At 40.6% G+C, this 26,100-nt stretch overlaps 1 protein-coding gene across 10 annotated transcripts in view; it reads right to left on the reverse strand.

The window, feature by feature from the left end:
• The window catches only part of tjp1b (tight junction protein 1b), a 37,453-nt gene extending 12,161 nt beyond the window's left edge, over positions 1-25,292 (reverse strand). For 4 of the 10 annotated variants that reach the window (XM_042411155.1, XM_042411154.1, XM_042411153.1 and 1 more), the window contains exons 1-11: positions 25,159-25,292; positions 6,739-6,795; positions 6,225-6,349; positions 6,007-6,109; positions 5,435-5,750; positions 4,960-5,066; positions 4,160-4,328; positions 3,900-4,044; positions 1,567-1,700; positions 810-915; positions 8-158 (exon numbers count right to left, since the gene is read on the reverse strand). In XM_042411155.1, the coding sequence (XP_042267089.1) occupies positions 8-158; positions 810-915; positions 1,567-1,700; positions 3,900-4,044; positions 4,160-4,328; positions 4,960-5,066; positions 5,435-5,750; positions 6,007-6,109; positions 6,225-6,349; positions 6,739-6,795; positions 25,159-25,179 (1,434 nt within the window). In that variant the 5' untranslated portion in view covers positions 25,180-25,292. Of the gene's footprint in view, positions 1-7; positions 159-809; positions 916-1,566; positions 1,701-3,899; positions 4,045-4,159; positions 4,329-4,959; positions 5,067-5,434; positions 5,751-6,006; positions 6,110-6,224; positions 6,350-6,738; positions 6,796-24,712; positions 24,772-24,842; positions 24,999-25,158 lie in introns of those variants that run through there. The other 6 variants (XM_042411157.1, XM_042411156.1, XM_042411148.1 and 3 more) reach the window with 4 other exon arrangements.
• Between the last annotated feature and the right edge of the window lie 808 nt (positions 25,293-26,100).

Genomic DNA, 26,100 nt, shown 5'->3' on the forward strand with positions numbered 1-26,100 from the left:
GATCTACCCTGAGAATTTGGTCACCCTCCTCCAGTCCCTCCTTAGCAGCCGGGCTATCCTCCAGCACTCCGGCAACGAAGATGCCCACGTCATTCCCCCCAGCCAGCCGCAGCCCCACACTCTCCCCCTTCTTGAACTTCACCAGCTTCATGCTCGGCCTGAGGATGGGGGATGAAGACAATAGTTAGGCTGCTTTTCTTTGACATGGCACCATTTGATGGCATTTCCTTTTCTCCGATGCAAACTACACTTTATGAATAGTAAGTGAATCTTGGCTGCTAGCCAGGTTTTTCTTCTGTTGAGAGACTGTTTACTCTTTAGTGAACTTTCAAAAGCAAAGATGTAAAATTGTTCTTTAGAAAAGGAAATATACAATCCTAAAGAACGTTCGTATATTTTTCAACGTTTTAGCTATAGACCAAAATAACCACAGACGAGTGTTTGTCTCATGCAGAAGCACTGACAGTTGTGCATTCAGTCATATTCAAAGCTGCTTATTCAACTTGCCAGCAAACAAGTACGTGCAACATTTTTCACAGCACTGAGTTCTAAGCCTTGTGATGTGCCAAAATGCCCCTGCTTTGTATAGATAATTCAGGGCACAGGAGCATTTCAAAAACTTTCAAGATGTGCTGTCGCTATGTGAACTGCAGGTTAAAACTTTCCCCTCACAGTCGCCTTCCCATCTGATTAAGTGAACTGAGAGCTAATGCTCAGGGGAGTTGCTCGTAACATAGTAGCTGTGGCTTTGTAGTTCTTCAGGAGACTTGTATATTTCATTGGATGGTTTATGATACTGTTGATTTTACCGTAGGATGCTATCGTCATGGGCAGCGCTTGGCACAGGGGCATCAGAGGGACTGACTGGCAGGTCTACATCTGGCTGTCCAGGCTGAGCATACACCGGCTTGGGCTCTGAAAACACACACACAATGACATGTTATCAATGAACAGATAGGTACATGTACAGGTACATGTTTTAAAAAAGGAAAATAACCAAAACACTGTAACAAATGAACAATACCGCAGTTACATACTGAGAACATACATACAACCGAGAACAAGTGCACTAATGAAAAACACAACTGCACAAAAACACACAGGCAAAATATTATCACATTGACACTTGTGCACACACGCACACACACGTACGCACGCACACAAACACACACACAAGGCACACAGCGGCGTCCTGAGCAGGGAGGTCAAACAGAAAGGCAGCAGAGTGCTGCAGGCTGGGGAGGAACGTCAGACTCGATCAGCTCATACGGTTTATTGTCACTTGGCTCCAGGCAAACTCAGCCAGGCTCAGCAGGCGTCTGGATCTAACTTTTTTTGGTATTTGTGCTTTTCAAAAGGGCAAGAATGACTAGTTCAAACAGGATTTCATTTTACTATTATGAAGCCATCTTAATTTCTGCTGTTAATGACAGACAGGGAAATACTTGCTGTTTCATTGGCTTACAAGTACAGATGTTGATATAGAGACACAAATTAAAATCACTGATTTTCACTTAAACATATTCACAAAAATCTGGTTTAATGACTGGGTGTTGTATATCTAACCTGGGAGCGGTGGGAGTTGTTTCTCCTCTCTGGCAATAGCCGACTCCTTGGGCTTGGGCAGAGGAACTTCCTCTGGTAGCTTCGCTGGTGTTGAAGCCGCCTTCGAGACCCGTTCGTCGTCACGACTTCTGTGACTGCAGACAAAAATGGACATTTTTGTACAATTTATCTTAAGAAATGGAAGACATATCATTATAAATAATGTATTCTGGAGATGTAGAGCTTGGAGGCAACAGGAGAGCTTTAAAGATACAACATCTGGACTACACGCAACAACAACAAGGCTGTACTACTCTCAATACAAAACAGAGACAGTATTTAATTTTCTCCTGACTGCAGTGGGCACGCACTAGCCGAGAAAAGAAAAAAAAAAGCGGCATCTTAGTCTTGAAGGTCACAACTTTGTGTTTCCTTTCTTTTGTGCTCTATTTTTAGAGCAGCTTATCGAAGGTGTCAGAGTGGATTCTGTCCTCCAGGTGAATTTCACTGTGTGGCTCTGGCTATAGACCAGAAGGGGTTTAACTTCAATGCCAGTTTTTAAACAGTAAGGCTGGGTAAACAGATACACAGTGACTCTGGCCAATTATGATTGTAAATGATGACAGAATGTCCTTGTGTTTTTGATAAATGGTGACAATACCAATGTGTTTCTCAAAGAGGATTCAGAAGAGAACAGGAGGAAGCTAAGCCAGCTGCCCAGTGGTAGGGCTTCCTGGCACAATTTTACTGGCAAAGTATTGCTTTATTCACAGGGTGAGGGACAAAGTAACCAAGAAGGACACTGTTTGAACAGACTGCAGTGGAACAAACTTCTTTTTCAAACCATCCTGGAGGAGGCCCTACTTTCAACTGCCAACTTCCTGGAGTGAGAGAAAAGGTCACAGGTCACAAATCAGGTTACGATAAACAATAGCGCTCTCTCTCAACATCTCCTTCTTGCTAATTAAAATATTTCCTTTAATGAATTATTCAAACGCTTCAGTGGCTTAGATATTTCATCAGGAAATCATTACAAAACATTTTTGGTTTTTGTGAAAACTGCCTTACAGACAATCTTTTCAACATAAAGAGTGAGTATTATCAAGCCAGACGTCCACAGATATGAAGACAGGAGCCCTGACAAAAGCTCAGCCGCATGTAAAAAGGGGAGACAGTTGACACTGATAGCTGGTGACGTCCTTTTGTTCCCTCACTGTTGGAGCCATATTGTCCTTGTGCCAAACATGCGGTTTGTCCACCAAAATATTCAAGAGACACAGAGATTATGTGACACTCTCACAGGACGCTGTCATCTCAAGTCAAAACAAGATGCGTCACTGAATAATTGATGCCACGTAACGGCCCTTCAACAATATTTCATCAGGTATAGTTTGCTGTTGCCTAAAACACTGATTTCCCAGTCGAGATCCCAAAATTTCTCTGTTGTTATGACGGCCACGAGGTTACTGTTTGTCACAATATCTACAACAAGATCTACTTCTCTAGTAATGCGCTTTAAATCTATTTGGGGTTTACTACTAAACTATTACTACTAATAGTACCTAGTCACACTTTTCAAGGATAACAAACTTACGGTATTCTCCAACTGGTGGCGTATCAAGGGGATAAAAAGGACAATATTTAAAACAAGACAAATCTTTTTAAGTGTCTTTCTGTCACTGTTGGTGAGACTCCACTTTCGACACTTTATATAATTTTGCAGTGTTTGCAACTGACGCATCAAAAATGCTTTGTTGAAAATAGAAGATGACATTTTATCCCAGAGACACAGTAATATGGGTCAAAGCACTGAACTTTGAGTAACTTGATTATTTTGCAGCTTTTATTTTTCTCGGGTCGCTAAGTGGTTTGAAAAGGCAACAATTGTGGTGCTCTGCTGTGTTTAAATGAAGAATTAATGAGGTGCTTTCAAACAAGGTTACAGTCAAAGAAGTGCTGAATGGGCTGATGGCTGGTATTAACCCAAACATAAAATCGAAGGTCCTTCACAACTCAAAAAACCCCGACAACAACAAAAAAACAAGCCGGGTTTAATTAACTTTGACAGATGGAAGCTCAGATCTTAGAACAAGATCAGTTAGGGTCAGAGTAATGACATCTTTGGTGGTAAGTGGTCACTGCGTGTGTGTTTCAGATCAATTTGAAGTCAAATAATGTGGCCTCTATTGAATTTGTTTGTTGAAATGTGAATTAATGTTGGTACTGAGTCACTATTGTTTTATATGAAACACAGAGAGTGAGTAGCAAGACTGAATGTATCCACATGAAAATAACACAGATTATTATTCAACACTTATCCCCAGGTTGCAATTTGTGGATGGATGGTCCCTCACCTGCCGTTGCTGATTTGTGGTGGGGAGTGTCTGGAGTGGTCCGAGGGTTCAGATCGTCTGTCTGGAGAGCGGGAGCGGCTGCTACGATGTCTGTCATGCGATCGATTGGAATGGTCGGATGCCAGAGAATGGATATCTGAAATGTCTGATCAAACAAGAGCCACTGTTCAACAACTGTAGCCTGATAAACACACTGACAAGTCTGGCTTTTAAACTGCACCCCCGTGTCAGCTGAATCCAACACTTAACACCAGTCTCACCATCTCTGTCAGAGGCGTTGGCTGAAGGAATGCTGTCATCGAGGTCAGGGATGTTCAGCAGGGTCGCCCTCTCGTCCCTCTGAACAACCATTTTTAGCTTGCCCTTTGACCTTTCTATCAGCTTCTTGGCATCTATCAAGGAGAGGTTCTCTGTCACTGTGCCATTAATCTGAGGGAAGCAGAAAAAAAGACTTTTAGTCATGACATGACAAAGAACATTTTTTCCACAGCCAATGAATTTGAAACAATGTCTTTGTTGCACATTTTAATGCGATAGCATGGTCATGCTTGGACGACAAATGGATTGTCATCTGAACAGCAAGAGATCAGATGCAAATTAGCTGCAACACTGCTCCTCTTTGTCAGGGTGAAATCAAATTAGAAAGCTATGAGAGGCAGCCTAGACAAGGAAAAATGACATGCAGCCAAGGCTCAGATACAGAATAGGCAAATTCTGCCCAGTGTCCATTTTATTAACCATTCATCTCTTAAGCACTGGCATAAAAAGAGAGTAACATGACACATGTGAGAAGGCTGGATGTGAGAAATGATTGATTCAGTTCAAAAAGTACCCGTTATGCACATGGAGCTACTTTATGTGTACTCCAACAAGAGCTGACCTTCATCAAGCAGATCAAACTGCAACTGTGAGTGCTGTTATGCAACATTAGATAGCACAAAACATACAGTAGTAAAGAAGCACAGTGTGGCAGTATAGTGAGTACTTTTCTCAATTTCTATCAATACAAAAATGAAGAAATGCCAAATTCGTATTGTTTTATAATGACGCTCTCCCTCACCTTCAGTACGACGTCCCCTTCCTGGATGTTGCCGTCCCTGGCTGCCAGGCTCTCAGGGGAGATGTCCTTGACAAAGATGTGGCTGGCCAGGCGCAGGCCATATTCTGCTTACAAAGTGAACGACAGCAACAAAGACCATGTTAGCACAGAGTTCACGTGACAACAGCACACTGACCACACTTTGCTGTCAGCCGTTGCTCCCGCTGGGATTAACAGTACTGATTAAAGAAGATTAATTGCTCTTTCACTTAGATTTACTTGAGTTTACTTGGATTTTGCTGTGGCTGGCAAGTTTTGTTTACTCTGGCAGTTCACCAGTGCTGATTTGGAGGTCTAATTCTCTTCTAAAAGTCAGGCTGTCTCGGGCAAACAAAATGGCAGGTGATTTCCTGGATTACCAGCAACTGCAACTTGTTCAAAAACAGAACATTTTCTTTCTTCCCTCCGTTTGTATCCCCGACTTTGTGAGCCTCACCTTCATTCTTGCGGGATTTGACAAGTGTGACCTTGGCAGGGCGTGGGGGTAGGTTGTGCGAGCGGCGGTCTGACCGTGGGGAGAGACTCCTCTCCCGCGAGCCGCTGCGTTCACGTTCCCTGTCCCTTCGCCCGCTGCTTCGCCCGCTGCGCCTGCCCATGGCTCCGCCCACACCGCTGTAAGCACCGCTGCGTCCACTCCGCGTCTCGTATATCTCTTCATCATAGCTGTCCTCCTCCTCGTCGTGCTCTGACATAGTTTCCCGCTCCCCAAGGCGACCCATGGGGACATGCACCTTCCTCTTCCGTCTGATTGTCTGCCCGAAGGAAATGAGATATAAGAACAGCCCGACAACACATCACTTACAGTAAGAGGAATCAATCACTCCCCTAATCAAGCACGATCAATTGTGAAATATGAGGAAAAGCAAGGACAAGTCCTTAAACATGTCATTCAGATTAATATAAATACAACATCTCTTTTTCTGACCCATTGTACTTCCTGATTTTAATTTTCAGCAACTGATCACAAAATACTCTGCAGGAATTCATAAAAGGGATTTTGACACTCACAATTTTGGCAATTTTTCCACTTTTACGAAGCTGCTGGACTGCATATGCGTGCTCCACATTATCCATGGAGACAGCATTGACCATGACGACTCTGTCATTTTCCCTAGAGAGAGGACACAGAGAACAGACGTGCTGGAGTCCTTCTGGAGCAGGCAGGGTAATTTAATACTAATAACTAGCAATCTGACCGGGCTGCCGATAACAGAATAAAATCTTACTGTAGTAGGCCTTCTGCTGGGCCGCCTTTCAGCACATCCGAGATGACAATGGAGGTCTCGCCACTCTGAAAATGAGGGTTATCCCGACCTCCTGATATGGCTATCCCGAAGCCAAACCCTGGTGCCTGCACACAGAGGAACAAATACATTAAGATGTTAGGTGGATGAAAAAAAAGACACCAGTATCACCTGCTTGTGGATTTGACCAAATAAGTATTTCTTCCCTGGTTGTTTGTGGACCCAAACTACTTTACTTAACAGCCACGGATGTAGGAGAAAATCAAAAGCTCTGTGATAACTCCTCCATTTTGTCTTATCTCTTCCTGCAACTGTGTACACACAGAGCCCACTTTTGACAAGATAGTGCAGTGGAGATAAGAAGGAAATCAAAACAGAAGGATGGGGACAAAGATAGCCAGACAGACAGCAGGACAGACCGATATCTAGACCAGGACCAGGATTCAACAGATACCTATGTAGAGAGAGCATCTGAAGGAGGATACCAAATACTCACCCTGTGTAGTGTTACTGTGTGCTGTTCCCAAATGACAGTCTCCTCCATTGCTGCACTCTAGAAAACAGAGATACAGAAGACAGTGTGAACACGACGGATCAAACAATTTCCAAGTCTAAAGAAAAAGAAGTTCTGCTGGACTGATAATCTTTTGGCGAAAGGGACACGTGTTGAGTCACCAGAAAGATAAACGTGTCCTGCTGAAGTTTTCTTGAACAAAACTCCAAACACTCTTTTTCTTTGTCATTTTACATCTTAGCTACAGCCGGAAAATATCAATTTGACGCTTATCGTTTTGCCAAAGAACATGTTAAGTGACTAAAAATTATCAAGTTGACAACAGTAAAAGTGCAGATATTTCATTGTTCAAGCCAGTTTGTCCCTAAAATAGAATAGATGTGCACAGCATCTCTACCAACAGTGAATTTAACCTTTAACACAGTCTGCAGAAAGGTCAATTATCATCATTTTTTAATGAACTGTGTCAGTGTTATCCGTGCGATATAATTGGCTGTATAATATGCAAACTTGTGCTTCTAGGCACATATGTCCATTTAACACGTCTGCAGCAAACCTTGTATTATACAGAGTCAAGAAAATTTAAAGTAATTATTTGGATGGTTTCTTTTTTTTTTTTTAAACAATAGCCTGAGGTATTTTTGTTTTATTATTTGCATCACGCCTGCATTGTAAATAAAGCATGTAAGGAATATACTAACACATACTGCTACATACTGAACCCAAATACAGTGAACTGAACTATCAAATAACAAAAGAACAGAGAGACTTCAGTAAAAATGACAAACAGGGACCAGTCTAAAACCATACACATTTTGAAAGGCAATAGTATTTTAGTGAAGCCCGTGTCATTCTTTCTACTAAGAGTTTCTACTAAAAAGGAGAATCTCAGTGTTTCTGGATTATTTCAGACACAAAATGTAATAAGGACACAAACTGTCTCTGAACACATTGTACCCAGCAGGCTATTGAGTTTGTTTCAACTTTTACTCTGTTGCTTATTTACAGTGATACAGATAGCGCTGTGCTGCACTCACACGCTGCCAATCAAACAGACCACACACACTCTCAACATGTAGGTGTCAGTCAGGAAACACTCTTCTTTATAATGGCTCCACAGTATGCAGTCCCATGTTTACAGTGTATTGAATACAATAGGTACAATGATTAAAAAAACAAAACCCTGCTAGATACAAGAAGGCCACACTGACAGACGGTCTTTGAAATTAAAGCACATCCTCCGTCACATTAACAACCAGAGAGGATAAGATGAAGGTCGACTCCTTCAGCTGTTAGGTCAGCGTTGTCCTCTGCGCCCCACAGCTCGCTTCTTATCTCTGCTTCTATATCATTTCACCTCCACCACAATCTCACGACACATTAGACATTCAATGACTGCGTATAAAATACTATCAGGTCCATCCATTTGGGGCAAATTACAACCTACATCACAGCACCTAATGCAATAACCCCCATTTGTCATGTAAATTGATCCTAGGTCTGTGACCTTAATAGGTGAAACTATCACACATTTCCCTCCTGCTTTGCTGGTAATTTCTTTGACACCTCTAACACTTACAGTACGACTACCTCGGCAGAAAACACATTGAGGAAGAATGATCTCATGTTGCGGCACATTAAAGTGCTATGAGAGATGAGGGAGGGGAGCTGAATCTTACATTAAAAGCATCTGACATCATCGCCACTCTGCTGGCAGCTCCGAAACCCAAAACATCTAGCAGGTGTCAGTCCAGCTTCGTGTGGAGGATGAGTAAGCACCCATATTAACATGAAAACCTGCTAATGGCGTCGCTATCAAGTTCCTAGAAGTGATAATGATGCATAAATCTTGGAGGAGCCACAGGCGAAATATTCAAAAACCAAAATTTGAATAAACATCTTCTAAGTTTGAAGAAAAACAGCGCGGTCCTACTTTGTTTTTGTCTGTTAGAGAAGCACAGCCTGAGGTAGTAATTTAACCGACTGACACTGTTGCTGCCCTGTTTATTTTTTTTTTTTACCACGCAGGCTTCAACACATCGTCCTGTCTGTCGTGAACTGTCGGCCAAATGCCAAACATTAGCCAGCGTCTGGGAATACAGGCAGCTGAATAAATCGCCACAAGTGGCCCCAGACGTTCTCGGCTTGGCAGCAACAGTCACAAACCCCTCAAGCAGCTTATGGTGGGACTCGCATAAGGTGGTTGAAAAAAAAAAAAAAAAGGTTGAACAAGGACACTCCCCCTTGTCTTTTACATTGAATACACTGCAGCACTTGAGAGAGAGAGAGAGAGAGAAAAAAGACATCAGAATATTAACAAGACTGCTGAAAACAGAAGCATGAATTCTCTGGAAAGTTTGCTCTTTAGGGAGGAGGATTTATGCCCGTGTCTTCTTGATCAGCACTGTGGAAACGCTGATGCAAAGAAGTCTAACATTTAGTGTGAATTTATAGAGAGGTTTGGCACTAAACTGAAAAGTTATGGTAGGCACTTGTTTCCAGTTGACATTTCTACTTTCAGAAATGTTTATAGGCTTTAATGCAGCATAACACAAACATGCACACAAACAAACGTATAATATTTAAGGCCCCGTGTTGCAGTGAGGTTGCGAGAAATGTGATTTTGTTGTCTGGAAAATATGATTAAAGAATGCTTACTACGCCTGATCCAATACAAATAAATCACCATAAAATTAATGGAATGTAAAATCCTAAATGGAGCAAAACAGGAGGAATCTAAATGGAGTAAAAACTAAACACAATTTAGGAGGAAAAAAAACAAAACAAAAACAGATTTAGCAGGGTCCTGCAGTGTGCATCTCTCCCCCCCCCCCCCCCCCTCCTCCCCCCCCACACACATACACACACACGCACACCTTTCATTTTGAAGGGATGTAATTTTGCTTTCTCCTCCTGCAGAGCTTGTTGCTCTGGTAACAGAGGGGGAACAGTGTGGTGTTGTTCAAGTGGCCTGACATTTTCAGGCCGTGTCTGAAGGTTCCTCTCAACTGTGGGAGGTTTAAAAAAGACACGACTGAATTAATTTGCAAACAAAAGCCTTTTTCTTTTTTTTTTAGCTTTTAGATGAGCATTGCTAAACTGTTGATACATGCACATCTAAACACAGTCTGCACTAATGGCCCAACGTTGGTCTAAAACAAACATATTACCATTTCTTTTGATCCCCTCAAAAGTGCTGTGCTTTGTAGGATTTCACAAAGACGCAGACACAGACACTTTGCAAAATGATAAAGCAAAAGAATAACAGTGTTTACATGGCATTTCATATTTAGTCCCACAACCAAACTAACATCTTAGTGCCCTATTAAAAGCTGAAGACACTAATCTCGTGCAAGTAAACAGAAGAAAGACAGAAAAAGGAGCCGTTGAGACTCGGCACTACTCCTATATCTGTGCATATTGTGACGAAGTCGCATCAGCATCCAGTGACTTATGAGTTTTTGTGGCACTGTTGTGTACGCCCTTTATGGCCACAAACAACTGGTGCCAACAGAAGCTTCATGCCACAAGCCAGAGCCAGAGCTGGCAGCCGCTCCACAGTGGAGACACACCATGTTGGTTGGGTCATGCTTGGGGGATTACAACCAGGCAACTTGGGAGCCAACACTACGACACAGATGGACTATAACACAGATGGATCGCACAGCTGAGAGTTGAGGAAGACAGAAAAACTGTGGTCAAAATGGTCAATACACAAATGTAAAATGAAACAATTATCCATTATGCATTTCTGTCAAATAATGATCTATCAACAGCCTGTTCCGCTATTAATTTCCACATGTAAATCAATTGAGGGCTAAAAGTAATGATTAGTTTCATCATTAATCAATTAATCACTAAATGCAAAAAGAATTAGTAGTAATACCAATCAACATTTACTGACATATTTATGTCCAACCAACAGTCCAGAAGAAAACCAACAAATAATTCACCTTTTTTTACAAAGCTGGAACAAATGAATTCTTTGCATTTGCTGCTTAATGAAATTAAACAATTAATCAATTATTAAAATAGCTGCTGATTATTGTCCTGTCAACTAAACGTTTCAGCACTAAATCAATTAACTGTATTTGCAAGTTCAGCAACACATATGGCCAAGGTTAATGGTATTTGACGCGGGCGTTTGTAGCTATTTATAAATCTATAGCCATCTATGTTTATCTGAGTTTTTATTTTGCATGTTGAGCTTGTCTACTTTGAACTTTGGAGGAAATTTTAGCAATAACAACCCCTACACATCTGCGATCTGGTGGCCCAGTCTGAAGCCAGTACAATGAATATGACCAAATTTTGGCAACTGTTGGCATGCTCACCAGCCATTTTGGCAAGGTATCTGTCTTTTGACGGTTCTTTTCAAATTCAAAAATCTATTTGGCTGGTAAAATGGTGAAAGGAGCTGATCATTGCGGTATTATTCCAAGTCATGCCTCACATCTCTGCCTTTTTCACTTCCCAGACTCTGTCCTGTAGCCACCACAAAAACAGAGAAAAGTCAAATGACACTCCTCTAAAATGTAAATTTCCTCGGCGTAGCAAACATCATTGCTATATTATAAATAGTGGTACAGTTTAGATTAATCCACACATCGTGTAAGTAAATCTGAACCCAAAAATAAAAGAATGTCTGTCTCGCCTTGCAGACAAAAATCCTTTATGTACAATGAGTCATCACAATACTAACCTAACACGACCCACGACGAGGGAGGCTAAGATGGTGTTTCATTTTAGATTCCCTTTGGAGTATCATTAAAATTAAAGAGTGCAGGTTCCCTGACTCTCTATTCAGCAGAAAAATAAAATCATATTTCATCCAAAAGAAAGAACTGAGGCAATATGGCGGGGTGTTCAATTCTCTGACTAAGGGAACAGATTTTGTGCTGTAGTACAGTTTGGGGATGAGGCAGAACCTTATTCAATTCTGACCACTCTGGGACCAGAGTAGCTAAAAATAGCTCTCATTAATTCTGCCGTTGTGATGCTGCAACAGAGTGATTTTAGGGAAACTTGCAGCACGAACACTGGAGAACATTTAATAACCTCTTGTTATATTAAATGCCACGGATCGACTGAAACAAATGATGCAATACAGAAAAGAAAATGAATTAACTTTCTCTCTAGTGCCCATTTGTCGGTTTTTGTCTGCAGTGTCTGAGGAAAACAAAGAGAGGTAGATCATTTTCACAAGTCCTTTACGGTGCCAGGGCAGAAAACGTGGCTATTTTAAAAAAGATTTACAATGCAGAACGCTTAATGTTGGTGCTGGGATACTCATGTGTTACACAGTGTGGTAGTAAAGTACTAAATTTAGCTGATAATTTGGCAGATTAACTGAAACAATTTCCTGGGGACAATTACTCTGGAGTTTTGAGGATGCAGACAACCACAACTCTCCTTTTTCTAGTATCAGTCTGAGATTGGATACCACTCTTTTTCTGGAGAATCCTTATTTTAAGACCCAAATGAGCTTCTCCACTCCAACTACGGTTGAGTTCTCACATGATGAGAGCAGCACTAAAGCTCTCTGAGTCTCCTGCAGGAAAACAAAAAAAAAATCTCTTAATTTGTCCAAGAGGTTTTCCGCAATCAGAATCCTGTAACTGTTAAATCAAATTAGGAATGAAATTGACGAAATGACTAGCACGTCAGCGAATGAACAAATTGCTATGTCCAAAGAAGCATACTTTCAGAACATTGTGCAAGTTGCACTGCGGCCAAAGACAGAAAACAACAACAGGATCACACTCCACTGTGGCTGCTGGCAGTGAAGCAGCAAACAAGTAGAATAAGATGATTGATCACTTTAGAAATTGAAAACGATGTGCCGGGGAGTGCTGACAACTGCTAAAACTCCCATGCCTCAGAAAACGTATTCAAATGCAAATGAGGGCCCATGCCTTAGCACCAGTCAGGGGGGTCCCCTGAGAGTTAAGTGACACTCAGCACATACAACATGGTTAGACACTGTACTGCAGATCTCTAATGGAGGGCAGAGAGGGAGAGATGCAGCATTGAAAGAGCGATAAGAAGGTCAAAAGATGAAACCTATTAACTCTGACATAAAACTTAATCACCAGCCATTACAGCCATGAAAGACACACACTTGCATTATTTAAAAGCTACAGTTAAACAGACTTCCACCTCATCTTTGGTTTGTTGCTTGCGTATGTAGACAAAACTGGAAGCATGACGGTTAAAATAGAAGATCAGAGGTACTTACATCAGTTCATTCTGCTCACTACAGAGGATACAGACAAAAGCGTCTCCAGCCTCCAGCTACTGCTTAGTAAATCCAGCAGGAGATTCCAGCAGACGCACATCAGCAGCCTCAGTGCATGACCGCACCAATCAGTGCTGGGAGGGACTTGCCCCCACCTTCCTTTCCCCTTCTATTTTCTTAGCTCTGAAACAACTGAAATTACGACCACAGGTGAGGGGTTATGAAAGACTCCCTGCAGCTACACCCTAACGCTTCCTCTGTCCCGCAAGGGTTCGTGTCCTCTCTCATCATCTTACTTCAATTCATTCAAATTTATCCCTCCCTCCAACTCTCTCCTTACACGCTCATGGGATCGAAGCAAATCCCCTCTGGCTTGGCAGCGATCTGTGTGGGATCTGCAGTTCCGCTACAGCATGGGACTCCTCTGTACTAGCGAACATCCATCCGCAGTGTAAACTGCTGTATCGGACTTAACCCTCAAGCTGCCGCACTGAACCAGAGCAGAATCCATCAATTCTCTCAGCATGTGGGACATTATTACGCCCTTCCTCCCCAGGTGTGCTGCATTACATGCATAAATTATGCTAAACGTGTCAGTCACGTAGCACAGAGGATGACCAGCCATCAAACAGACAGTTAAGCATAAACAATACACGAAGACGTAATATTTAGTTGTTGTTGTTTTTTTTACTGCAGCTGATCACGTAAAGACAACAAAAACATAATCTCCATTGAATTTTACCACCAACAGAAATTAACATTGCAAACAAAGCAGATAAAAATAAAACCAAACACAACAGCCCTAGAAAAGGAGGCTGAGAGGAAAACAAGAAGGCACATGAGACTTGTATAACATCCCACATACACAAGGATGGTTGCCCGGGGAATTTCTGACATCTGAACAAATGGATATTAGGGCAACATGATGTGTTTAACAGTCATTTGCTATGCACTAGTGCAGTGCCCGTTCAAAACGTGCGTGTTTGAAATGGGCCGATTGCCCGCCTCCGGTATTGCTGCTTCAACACATATAAAGATTAATACTGTTGATGTGAGGTATGTTTGAGTACAAGTATAAACTTTTCTCTGACTCACCGTATAGCTCTGATCGCCAGCTGTGCTATCCTTTTATTATTATGGAGTACAAAAAAATAAAATAAATCAGCAACATAAATATTTTTTGGTCAAAAAAAAATGTATGCAGGGACTTAAGGGTTTAATGAACACACACACTCAATATTTTCAGTACTTTTTTCGTTATTTGACTATTATACACGTCATCTAGCCACTTTCAGTTAGGCCCTATGCAATTTCCATATTATCAAATTTTATCCTGAGTAAGAATATCCACTCACACTAATCCAAATTCATTTCCTGATTCAGAGACAAGCTCCGGACCTTCATCACTTCAACACCCTGCTCTTTTTACTCCTAGACGTCAAACTCCGCACTCAGACACAGAGCTGAGCAGCTCACTGTTCATTCAAAGTTTATTAATAGTAAACATGTCACGTGTCAGCGCACACCATGTGAAAATACTTTCCTCTGACTCGCTGTACAGCTCTGATCTCCACCTGTGCTCATGACATGCAGTTGCAGAGCCCTGAAGCCCCGCCCCGCTGCTGCAGAGCTGAGCCGCTCTTTGATCGCTGGTTTATTCAAAGTTTATTAATATTGAACGTGTCACGTGTCCAAATTGCACCAAATTTGACACCGCACTTCTTTGGGTCCCCAGCAATACAGCCACCAAGTGTGAAGTAGATCGGATGAACAGTTCTCGAGATATGCAAAGGACACACATACATACGGACAGAGTCCTTGTTCTAGTTAGATTCCCTGATTCAATTTTCATCATGCTAAAATGTCACTGCCCTTGTTATTTTGTTTACGTAGCATTAAAAGCAGTTCAATAAGATGTTTTATGGGAAATGAAGATGATGAACTTGACAGCGTGTGCAAATGTGTGAACATGTAGTTTCATGACATCATTAATAACAAGTGACAGCCACTAACTTGCCATTATTCAGAGAACAGCTCTACCATGCAGCTTCCAGCGAAAAGGCAAATAAAAAGCAAGGACACTGTTCTGTCCAGTGGAAAACATCTTTGTATCCAATCAAGTGGCATTTAGAGGACAGGGTATGACAACTGGTCAAGAATGTTTATATTTGTTCTAGCAGTTGAGACATTTTTCCCCAACACTGTTAGGACTTGTGTGTTTTCTGTGTAGGAACATACTGCATGGTTGCACAAACATTCAAATTCATCCTAAGGCTAACTTCAAGCATCTGCAGAATGTGCCAACCACATATACTGAAGCATTCCTTGTTGTCTATGAAGGACTGCAGTTTCCCTCATCACCAATAGGAAACACATGGTATACTGCATGGTGTAGCTGTTATGAAGGTTGGAGTTATCGTCCTCTTTACAATGCAGCTATTTTTCCAGGTCACGTTGGGAGGACAGATGTGACTACAGCCACGGAAACCAACTCCTGTACCATTTAGTTCTTTTATACTGTATCAGTGTGTAATGTAGCAATATTTCATTTCTCAACATCAATTCTTGAAACTCTTTTGTAAAGGACTGTTTGTTCCTTCACAAATTTCTAAGGATCAAGATTACCAAATACTGCTGTATGTAAAGGCATCATTTGCACTTTGCCTTTGACATGCTCTTTTTAATCAGGTTAACCAAACCATAATCACTGCCATGAATCCTGTGCATCCAGACACTGTGTCATTACAGATTTGTTTGTGACTGTGAGAGAAGGAATGCATTACATTGAAAATAATAAAAATACACACAATGCAATGACAAGGTAATGGCACATGGACTGCACTTATATTGCGCCTTTCTAGTCTCCTGACCACTCAAAGCACTACAATACATGTCAACATTCACCCATTCACACACACATTCATACGCTGATGGTAGAGGCTGCCATGCAACCTGCTCATCAGGATCTAATCTAATGCACATTCACACACTTTGGGGTTCAGTATCTTGCCCACACTTCGACATGTGGACTGTACACCAAACAAGGACTTGCTACGTTCTGCAGGTAGGTGCTGACCCCACCTGAAAATCAACATATTTGACAAACAATGTAAAAATCTTTCTTGGCCTCCAATCTTCCGATTAGTGGAGCCACAGCCGCCCCCAAAGGAGGAAGCAGAAACTCTTCAAAAGGCAATATGGCGCCAATGTAGCTGGCGGTGTGCAGCTTTGAAGCAGCAACAAAGAAAAGGAAATCTCCATGCTGTAGGCTAAATCAAACGATAAGATCGCTATATCAAGCACTCTGTATCTGAAGGACTTAAGCTCAGTTGACTATAATGCTGATTCCTTTATTGGCTCGTTTGTTTATCTGCTAACGGACGGCATGGCTTCTCCCTCGCCTTGTAATCCAGGTACAAGTACACCTGTAGAGAAAACCGATCTGAATACTTTTGCAAGAGGGGAAGCCCAAGTCAATCAGGAAAGAAAGATTGTCTAGCCATGAACTGCAACAAAGACCTGAGCCTAAAGACACAGAATATAGTCTCATATTGCTGCGTGAGGAGATTTATTGAGTTTATTGATAAACTCAATAAATTGGACATTCTGGATGCAAACAGAGATAAAGGATCTGAAAGAAATAATCAATGCCATGAAGTTTGAAAATGAGGAACCAAGAAATGGTTATTGGGACGTGGAAAAAGAAATCATATGCCTCAAAAAGGAAAATGGAAATCTGAGGGAAACCATGACGGATCTTCAGTACAGATCGATAAGTGATAATCTAATTATCACTGGCATACCTGAAGTCCTCGGTGAACATGTGGAAGGTTAAAACATTCTTCCAAAAGAAGCTCAACCTTTCAGAGGAGACAACAAAGGAGATCATCTTTGCCCGAACACATCGTCTGGGAAAGACAAGACCGTTTGCAGACGTGGCTGCTCCAAAAACTCCAACGCCAATTGTTATCAAGTTTGAACACTTCAAGCAGCGACAGCAAATTAAAAAAATCTGGGCCCAAGGCTTAAAGGTAAGCCTTTCAGAATCTCTGAACTGTTTCCAAGAGTGTTAATGGAGAGGCGCAAAGTGCTTCTACCACTTTATCACCAAATAAAAAAGAAGAGGCAAAAAGGCAAACTTGACTACCGATAGGTTATATGTGACTGATAAAGTGTATATGGATCCAGACTCTACTCTCTGGCTTAAATCACGGTTCTGAGCTCACCTGCCCACCTTTCCGTTAATACAATGAATTTAATGATATGGCCAGGCCTGTTATTTCATTAACAGTGGAATTCCTCAGTTTCTAAATGGACTAATCTGGTTATGATGCTCGCCAACGTATGTGTGTAAAGGAAAATATTGGCTGCTGTACATGTGCTGCCAAACTTGCCAAAACATAAAAGTATTTGTTTTTGTTGGTGGTTTTTATACTGAAGCTCTAATATGTCCAAGTTATAAATGTCAAGCATAAATTGTAACGGTTTAGCTGATAGGAAGAAAAGGGGAGACATCTTTACTTGGCTTACAGATAAAAACTATTATATATTTTGTTTACAAGAGACTCACTTTACCCAACTGGATGAGATTAAATGTAAAAAGTAGATATTGTGGATACAATAATACATCACGCAGGCAGATTCATTATACAAGATACATTAGTGGATAGCATAGGATTTGTATTAATAAATCTGTGCGCACCTAATTCCAACGATCCACTCTTCTTTGAAGACATTTTCAAAATGTTGCAAGAAAAAAAGGCTACAAATTTGATAACAACAGGAGACTACAATACTGTACCGGATGAAGATTTGGATCAAAAAGACATACAAACTAAGAGCCTATAATGCTATTTCTAGCATCATTATAAGTCCTCATTAGACTTAATTGACATATGGAGATTGCAGAATCCGAAGCAAACAAGATATACATGGAGACGAGGAAATCAGGCAAGCAGAATAGATTAGGCTATTTCATTTTCATTGACTCCAAAAATTAACAAAGTTTGGATTAAAGAGAGATTTAGGTCAGATCATCATCTTATAATTTTGAGCATTACAGCGTTTCATAGGGGCCCAGGATACTGGAAGTTAAATCAGCAGTTATTGAAGGATAAAGAACAGCATCCCTTGTACCTAAATTTATTTTAAATCCACAGTGGTTCTCAGCAAAGTTTTTGATGTCTGTTCATCCTCTGTATCACAAAGAACTCAATCCTTACCTTCAGTTAACTGCTTTTCAGTTTACTATTTTAAAGCAAGTCATTTAAATATTTATTAGGTTTTTTGGAAGAGGTCCTAGTCAGTTGGTTTCAATACCGATATCATCAACCAGAATCCTGTTATGAAATCCAAAGGAGTGTTAATGGTACAAGAGAAATATTTTGATTAAGGATAAGCCTTTGTTTATGAGTGTTTGGAAAAGGAATATTATTTATAAATGATCACTTGAACAGTGATAGATAGATAGAAGTCATGTCTTATCTTACAGTTGTATAAGGTAATATTTATGACCCAGCAGCTATACCACAAACGTGGAAAAGGAAACTATCGTTATGTACAAAACCAATGGCATGTTACCTCTACATTAAGGATACAACATGGATAAACAAGAGAAAAATAAACAATATATCAGTAGCTATCAGCAGTAGCTATTCAGTCAAAATGGGAGGATTTGTTAGACAAATGCTGTTAATGTCTACAACTAAATCTAATCTACGGGTACTTGCCTACAAAGAAAATGCTTAAATATGGGGCATCCAAGTATGTGACTTGTGTAGATTTTGTGAGAAGTAAGAAAAGTCAGATTTGATTTTATTTTGCTATTGTAAGGAAGTTGCATTAGTTTGGATTAAAGTTCAAGACTGGATCTCAGTTGTCCTTTAACTACAATGTTTAGTGATTTAAGGGATGATGACGGAAAAGACTTAAACAACATCATCATTACGATGGGAAAAGCATTTAAATTTAAAGCTAGAAAAAAGACAGCAATCAAACGCTGAACGTTTCAAAATGTTTTTGAAGTTGGCTCTAGAAAAGGATGTTAATAGGAATAAAGAACAGAATTTATTTTTTGGACGCTTTGAGTCATGGTGAAGGCTGGAGTTAAAAAAAAAACATTGGAATGTCAATAAATGTCAACTATAGGCATGTAAATATGTTCATTTTTTGGCTGTATAATCGAACAAATAATTATGAATAGGTGTGTGTATGTGGATATGTATATGAATATGTGTGTGTGTGGTATATGCGATGTGATTATGGTTGTGTGTAGCTATAGTTTCTTCTTTCTTTTTATTTTCTAATCTGTTGTTGGTGGTGTTACTGTTATTATGTTTCTTTACATGTATGTGTATGTATTCCTTTGACATTGTGTAATTAAAGAGAAAAAGCTCTTCAAACCCTGCAGGTTTGCCAAACTGTGACAGGGTGAAATCTGACAAAGAGAAGCATTCAAGGTTCAAAAGAATTCAACAGAGAAATAGATTTACACATTTTTACAAAGATTTAGCCCAGATTCATCAGCACTATACACCTGACACCAAACCAAGGCCGTGTTGGTCATTACAACACACACATCAGTCAGGATAATGATCGAGTTGGACAAACCTGACAGACACCGAGTCACCGCTGGCAAAGGGGACGAGTTAAATTTACATCCCTCTGAGCAGAGCCAGAGAGCGAGGTGACAGATTCCACTCATAGTTTGCTCTCCCCACTACCTTCTGCCTACCAGCCTCAAAATTAATTATTTCCACATCAACCAAAAGAGGCACATAGAGAAGCGGAGCTGCTAATCGCTACAAGTCAGCAGTTCAGCCACTGCGACTTGTTTTATTTTATGATACTTGATTCATGACTGCAATGGAGAGGTGGGATTACACTCCGCAAGATAAATACACTCCTCTTATTAAACACTCCAAAAACACAAATTTATCCATACAAGTAAACCACAGTTCTATGTCTAATAACTGGAAATAGGGAAAAAATTAAGCTAGTGATTACAGAATGACAACTTTGGCAGCAGCATTTTGTTGTTGCATTTTACAGAGTTGTAGCATTTTTTTTAAAGGAAGAAAATCCAATTCTGTTGACTACTATTATACTACTGTATACTATAACAAATCTCTATCCTGATGTTATATGTATACTCAAAATAGTGCCAATAACTAGTGTGAAAAAAAGTATCTCTTATCAAAATAAATAAATGTACACATAGGGCTTTTCAAGTCAAACAATTACGCCCCACACTTAAAGTGGTCATGTCTGGGGGAAAAAAGTCTAGACACAAAGTTACTTGAGCAGCAAAAATTTCTGTGTGGGATGTGTCTCTCAGGCAGCATGTGGCCAGTGGCCATAAAACATTGAATAAACTCTGTTGGCCCCACACACACACACACACACGCACACACACGCACACACCTTATGAAACCTGTCAAAACCACACTTGTCTTCCAAGTTCCAATGGAGGAAGCTAGCAGGCATTTAAGCTGGCTGTCAACACTGTAATTAACAACTGATCAGATTAGATTTGTGTTTAGACGGTATGATAATTTGCTGTTACAACAACATAGTTTTTCTGTCCGACAGTATAGTAACATGGAAGTTCTGCGATATCTTTTCCGACTGTTTTTAGGATGATTGGTTGCTCTCTGCACTTTTTGTCATAACACGTAATATAAACCATGTCATGTGGTGCAGGAAAAAGCTAAAATACTTAAAATCAAGTCTGAGTGGTCAGGCTGAGTTGTTTCCCTCCTAAAATATGATATTAATCCCACAGACTGAAGCATTTTGAATCTAAACTAAACTAACTCTTTTTTTTGCTGAAATTCAAATGTGTAAAATGACACTAAATTATCGTTTACCTGTTAAGAAGAGGAAATTCTTTCTTGGCTATCTTTAATTTTTATTTGTTGGGTTTATTTGTATTTGATAACTTTTTACTGGTGTTTAATTAACATGTCACAGACTATCGACAAATAAAGTAATTTTTTAGATTTTTTTCCCCTACCTTTCCTTCCCAGGAAATATGACCTGTATAATATGTTCATGCCACTTTATTCTTACTCTTTTCTATTGTGTTTTCATTTGAGCAAAGAGTGTTGCATCTTCACACCAATAAATTGTTTGTATCTGATCTGATTGTGTCGACAACACAACAAAAGGAGAACAGCAGAGTCTATGTCGGGGCTCCACAGCTGGAGTCGTAACCAGCAGCCTGTTGCACCAGCTGTGTGTGAGTTCAAACTAGTTATAAATGCAAATTATTACTAAGTTGTGATTTGCGCATTACTAAAATAAAAGCAGTTGCACCATAGAGATAAATTACAAACTACAACTCTAAGTAACAACTACATAGTTACACATGTCTCTCGGGTAGGTGTAAATCATAAAATGTCAGAATTATTCTCACTGATGGTAAAACAGCAGTTTTTCTGCCACACGGTATCATTTTTTCATTAACTGCATGCCATTTTGAAACACAGTAATCCAGTGGAGACCCAATTTATTGATATGTTATTTCAATATCGATCTAGCTTACTACGATGCCAAGTGACTCATGCCAGCCAGAAAGCTAATGCACACGGTAACCATGACAGTGGAACTCTATCTTTGACCGCTGATTGACGACTTGCCTTAGTTATGACTTTACGTCCAAACTAGTTAGGTTATGGCCCAAGTAATCGTGGTGCAACCAATTTTAGTAGCTGATTTAGTTACAAACTAACTAGTAGTTACGAAGTCTCTAGTGTCGACTCCCTACCTTAGGAGAGGACTTACATATAGCTGATATAGCCCAGTGCGGAGCTTGAGTGTGTCCTGAACACACGGACCAGGAAATCAGCTCCTGAACTGAATCAGCCCGGTGGAACTTATCAGTGCCCCACACAGAGCACACAAGAGGGCAGGAATGTGCTGATAAGCTGAGCTACTGACCTGAACCCCTCCTCCTCTCCGTCACCGTGATTGAAATGAGGACAACGGAGCCAATGAAAAACAGTAATGATATGGGATGTTTCTGCGCCATTAGAAAAAGGAGGTTCATGTTGAAATGTGATTGATGAGAGATTTTGCAAGCCTCTTCATCCTGATAATTCCACGCCTCTTTCAAACAGGGATTTACGACGGCCTTGATTTATACAAGTGAGCTTCTGTATAACTGGAGCCATGGCCATAATGTAAACGTGCCATTTGTTAGAGAGACTTGCTGTACTATAGGAACATGGACTTTAATGTCGTATTTTTATTCGATGTTTGCTAGGAAGTTGTAGCACGGCCATATATCAGAGCAATGACCTTTTAATGCCCACAGCAAGGATTAATCAACTTCCCAACTCCACACCTTTTCTCCAAAAAGTAGCCTAAAATCTGAGTTGCATAAAATAAGTAAGGAACAAAAGATAGTGCACCAACCATTTAAAGCCTGACCCACAAAATATCATTGATGAGACCTATCAGTAAATGTAGTGCAATTTACATATGAACTGGGCTATATTTTATCCAGAATACAGTTGAGATGTGTAACTTTTTTTGTTAGCATGTTAGCTAAATTTGCAACCCAATGGTACCCGTTGCATTAGAATTCATCTTGTACCAATCAAGCCACACTGAAGAACATGCAGAGTAACATTTGAGTGGACATAAAGAGGGAGAAGGCATTAGACTGGCCTGCAAAAAACCTCCTAAACTGGAAAAAAAAGATTGTAATGGAAGTATAAGCTCAGGAAGGGTGAAACAATGGGTGAGAAATGAGTCCATCTCAGTCTCAAGTCACACCTCTCAGTGAGTGAAAATCTCACACTTGATAGTGATGCCAACTATACAAAATAATCCATGGTATGAGCATGGATACAATACTTCAAGATAGTGCGGGGTAAATAATTTTCCTTTTCATTCTAATGGCACCTCTGGGTTACTGCTAACACTGTTTCCACAGTTTCCAAACATTTCTTGGCATTGTTTTCCAGCACCCTGTCTCTACACAGTTGGAGCATTATTCTCTTCAAAGAAGCACCAGAGGCCATCTACCCTTTTATATTCATAACATAAACCATTTGTGTGCACATTAACTTACATACAAACCTGAATTTAAACAAGGTTTAATTTCTCAGAGGCGCTCCTTGTGTTAACACGTCATACAAAATAAAAACAGTAATGAAGTCTCATTAGTGTGTCTGTTTGTAACATAGGTATGTTATAAGCAACATCTGGACGAGCGTCTTGTTTCAGACAGTTTCTAAAAATACACAGAACCACGAGACTGCAGTCAAATTCGACTTAAGTAGGCAAAATATCAGACACATTTGACCTTCCAAAACCACGATGACTCAGATGACTGCTGTTCCTATGACAGCTTAGGGCAACATGATTTAAAGGCCAACATTTATGGCTGCCCTTGAGCAGCTAGATACTCTCTTCATGTCAGGCCACATGCTTGCCAGAGGCATCCCCTGCTCAGCACTATAATTTGAATTATTTAAAAAGAACACACTGAATTAAACTGTGCAATGAAACCTCTAATGGCTAAGACAAATATAGTCTGCATTTTGCCTCCCCCACTTAAATTTGGAAAATCTGTTGCCCTGCCAAGCTGCCATTTATATAACTTTGCAACGCTATCGTGAGGCCAGTGATGACATATTCAGTCAAAAACCTAAAGGTAATCCCTTCTTACAGATTCTAATACTGAGATGTGCAGAAATTAATCATACTTCCATTGAAAGATAAAACTATACATGTTATAGTTGAGAAATGTAATATTACCGCATGCTTTAAATAGTATTTTGGTAGCTTCCTTTGAATTCAAAGCCTATTATCCATTTTTCAAACTAAACAAATAAATCTATGACATCTTCTCTGCCTTGTAGCATTCTCAAAAATAAGAAAAAAAACAACCTAAAAAGTAGAGCTGAGCCATAATGGCTACATTAAAGATATATTTAATATAATACCAAATTTTGGCCATTATAGAAGATGTGTTCATACAATAAGTACTCTACATTAGGGTTGTGGGATATATTTTGGAAAGCTGGCAGACGCATTCACTGAACTTGAACAGTTAAATTAGTTCAGTTAACTGTTTCATCCATATAAAGCAACTGGCTGAGGTTAATGCATTAATGCCAAATCGCATTTACCGGGATCCCGGATAAATTGAACACTAAAAGAAATAATAACATGTTCGTCTCCTCACTATCGTTACATATTTAGTACACCAGTCAGATGATGAGAGTGGACAGTGTACCAACAAGATAACGTCATCAGCTCCGTCTAACGGCAGTTAACGGCAAACGAAAAAAACGGACAAAACAAGCGATACTGTCCATCAATACTCAACAGGTGACGACTGGTGCTTTATTATTCATGTTAGCCGCAGTCTGTCCGTTTGTGCGGACACGAAAACAGTCAGATAGTTCGCCTAGATGTGTTAAGCGAAACCAAACACAGACTGCAGCCCCCCGACACACAGCTGACATGACAGTGCGTTATTATGACAGCTGGTTTAACATCGTGTACATGCAGGCAAGTATCTCTCGGTGTCACCAAAACTAATGCCAGCTAACAAGCTAACATTAGCCAACTGCTACCTAGCTTCGCCCACTTTGCTTTTACTAACCGGCCATCAAAACAAGGTGAGCCACCGCCTGACCTTCCCCTTTAATTTTGAAAAACCGATGTCATATTTCTAGCTGCGGACCTCACGTCACCACTCACTCTTTGCCTCCTGCAGTCTGACGCTTCATAAATCTTGTGCCCCCTTAATACCCCTCTTGGTCAAATCAACCCCCTAGCTGGCCGACATTTTGTTACAGCAGCTAGGCTAGCTGTACCCAGCTAATGTTACCTGGAAGCTCCGCCCGGTGACAGCTCGACCGCAGGGCAGTTTGTGACTCAGTATTACAGCTTATGCAAGCTCCACAAAAAATAATGCAATTGACATCATTATTCGTGCGCTCAATAAAAAGATAACGCTAGCATGTTGGGTAACTAGCTTACCGCTTAGCATAGCGCGTACATGCAGTTCGCTAGCAGTGAGGTAGCTAAGTTTACCTCCGCTTGTACCGTTATCGCTCGCTTGTGCCCGCAGGGGGGACACACACATCCACTCAGCTCCTGCTTATGGAGCAAAAAATATATACTCTCTGAAATAACGTACTCACGGATAAATCAAGAAAACCCATTCACCTTCGCAAAAGCAATGGTCCTCACGGCGTGCTTGTTAAAAATGTTACAGAAAAAGAGAAAGGTCTTCCTGGTGTGGCTCCAGAGCAGCAGCCGCCGCACTGCAATGGCAGGCAGTGGATGAAGCCTTCCCTTCCTCTCTTCCCCCCTCCCCGCCCCCCCTTCTGCTCTCACACTTCGGCTGCCTTCACCGCCGCTTCACCGGTGACAGTGACAGGTTCGCCTGGAAGAAACCATTTCGGTTTGTCCGCGGGGGGGGGAGGAGAGGAGAGGAGAGTAGAGGAGACGAGAGGAGGGGGAGAGCAGGGATGCAGAGAGGCTGTCCACAGCAGCCGCAGCAGCAGCAGCAGCAGCAGCATCATCCAGCGCCATTCCGGCGTGAGAACAAACGAACGGTCGACGATGAGGATGAAAATGCTCTAGTGAAGCTTTCAGCGCCTGGTAACCACATCAGTACCCACAATGTATGAATTAATGGATGCGACTGTTATTAATATGTCGTGTATTGCAAATTTATTGATTAATAAGGAGAATACCCCTACTCAAAAAACAGCATACTAATCCTAAAAAATACTCCAGATTAGAGCTACTGCACTTTTATCACGGAAAGGTCCCAATATATGAGTATTATCAACAATGATGGCAATTAATTTAGAAAATTCAGTATTAGACTATAACAATAATATAATGGTATAATTATATCCTATTTATATTTATATTATATATTATATATTATATCCTATTTTTATGGGATATAATTTAGACAAAATGACAACCTACTTTAAACTTACGGATTGATGACAGGAATCATGAATTAACTATATTGCAGATAAATAGATGTTTATTTTAGTCTTTTTCATCAGCCCATTTTTTTTGCTTCTACAAAAACAAAACAAAAACCAGGCTACTGCTTTTATGTT

Source organism: Thunnus maccoyii, chromosome 5 (assembly GCF_910596095.1).
Source record: "Thunnus maccoyii chromosome 5, fThuMac1.1, whole genome shotgun sequence".
Taxonomy (NCBI): domain Eukaryota; kingdom Metazoa; phylum Chordata; class Actinopteri; order Scombriformes; family Scombridae; genus Thunnus; species Thunnus maccoyii.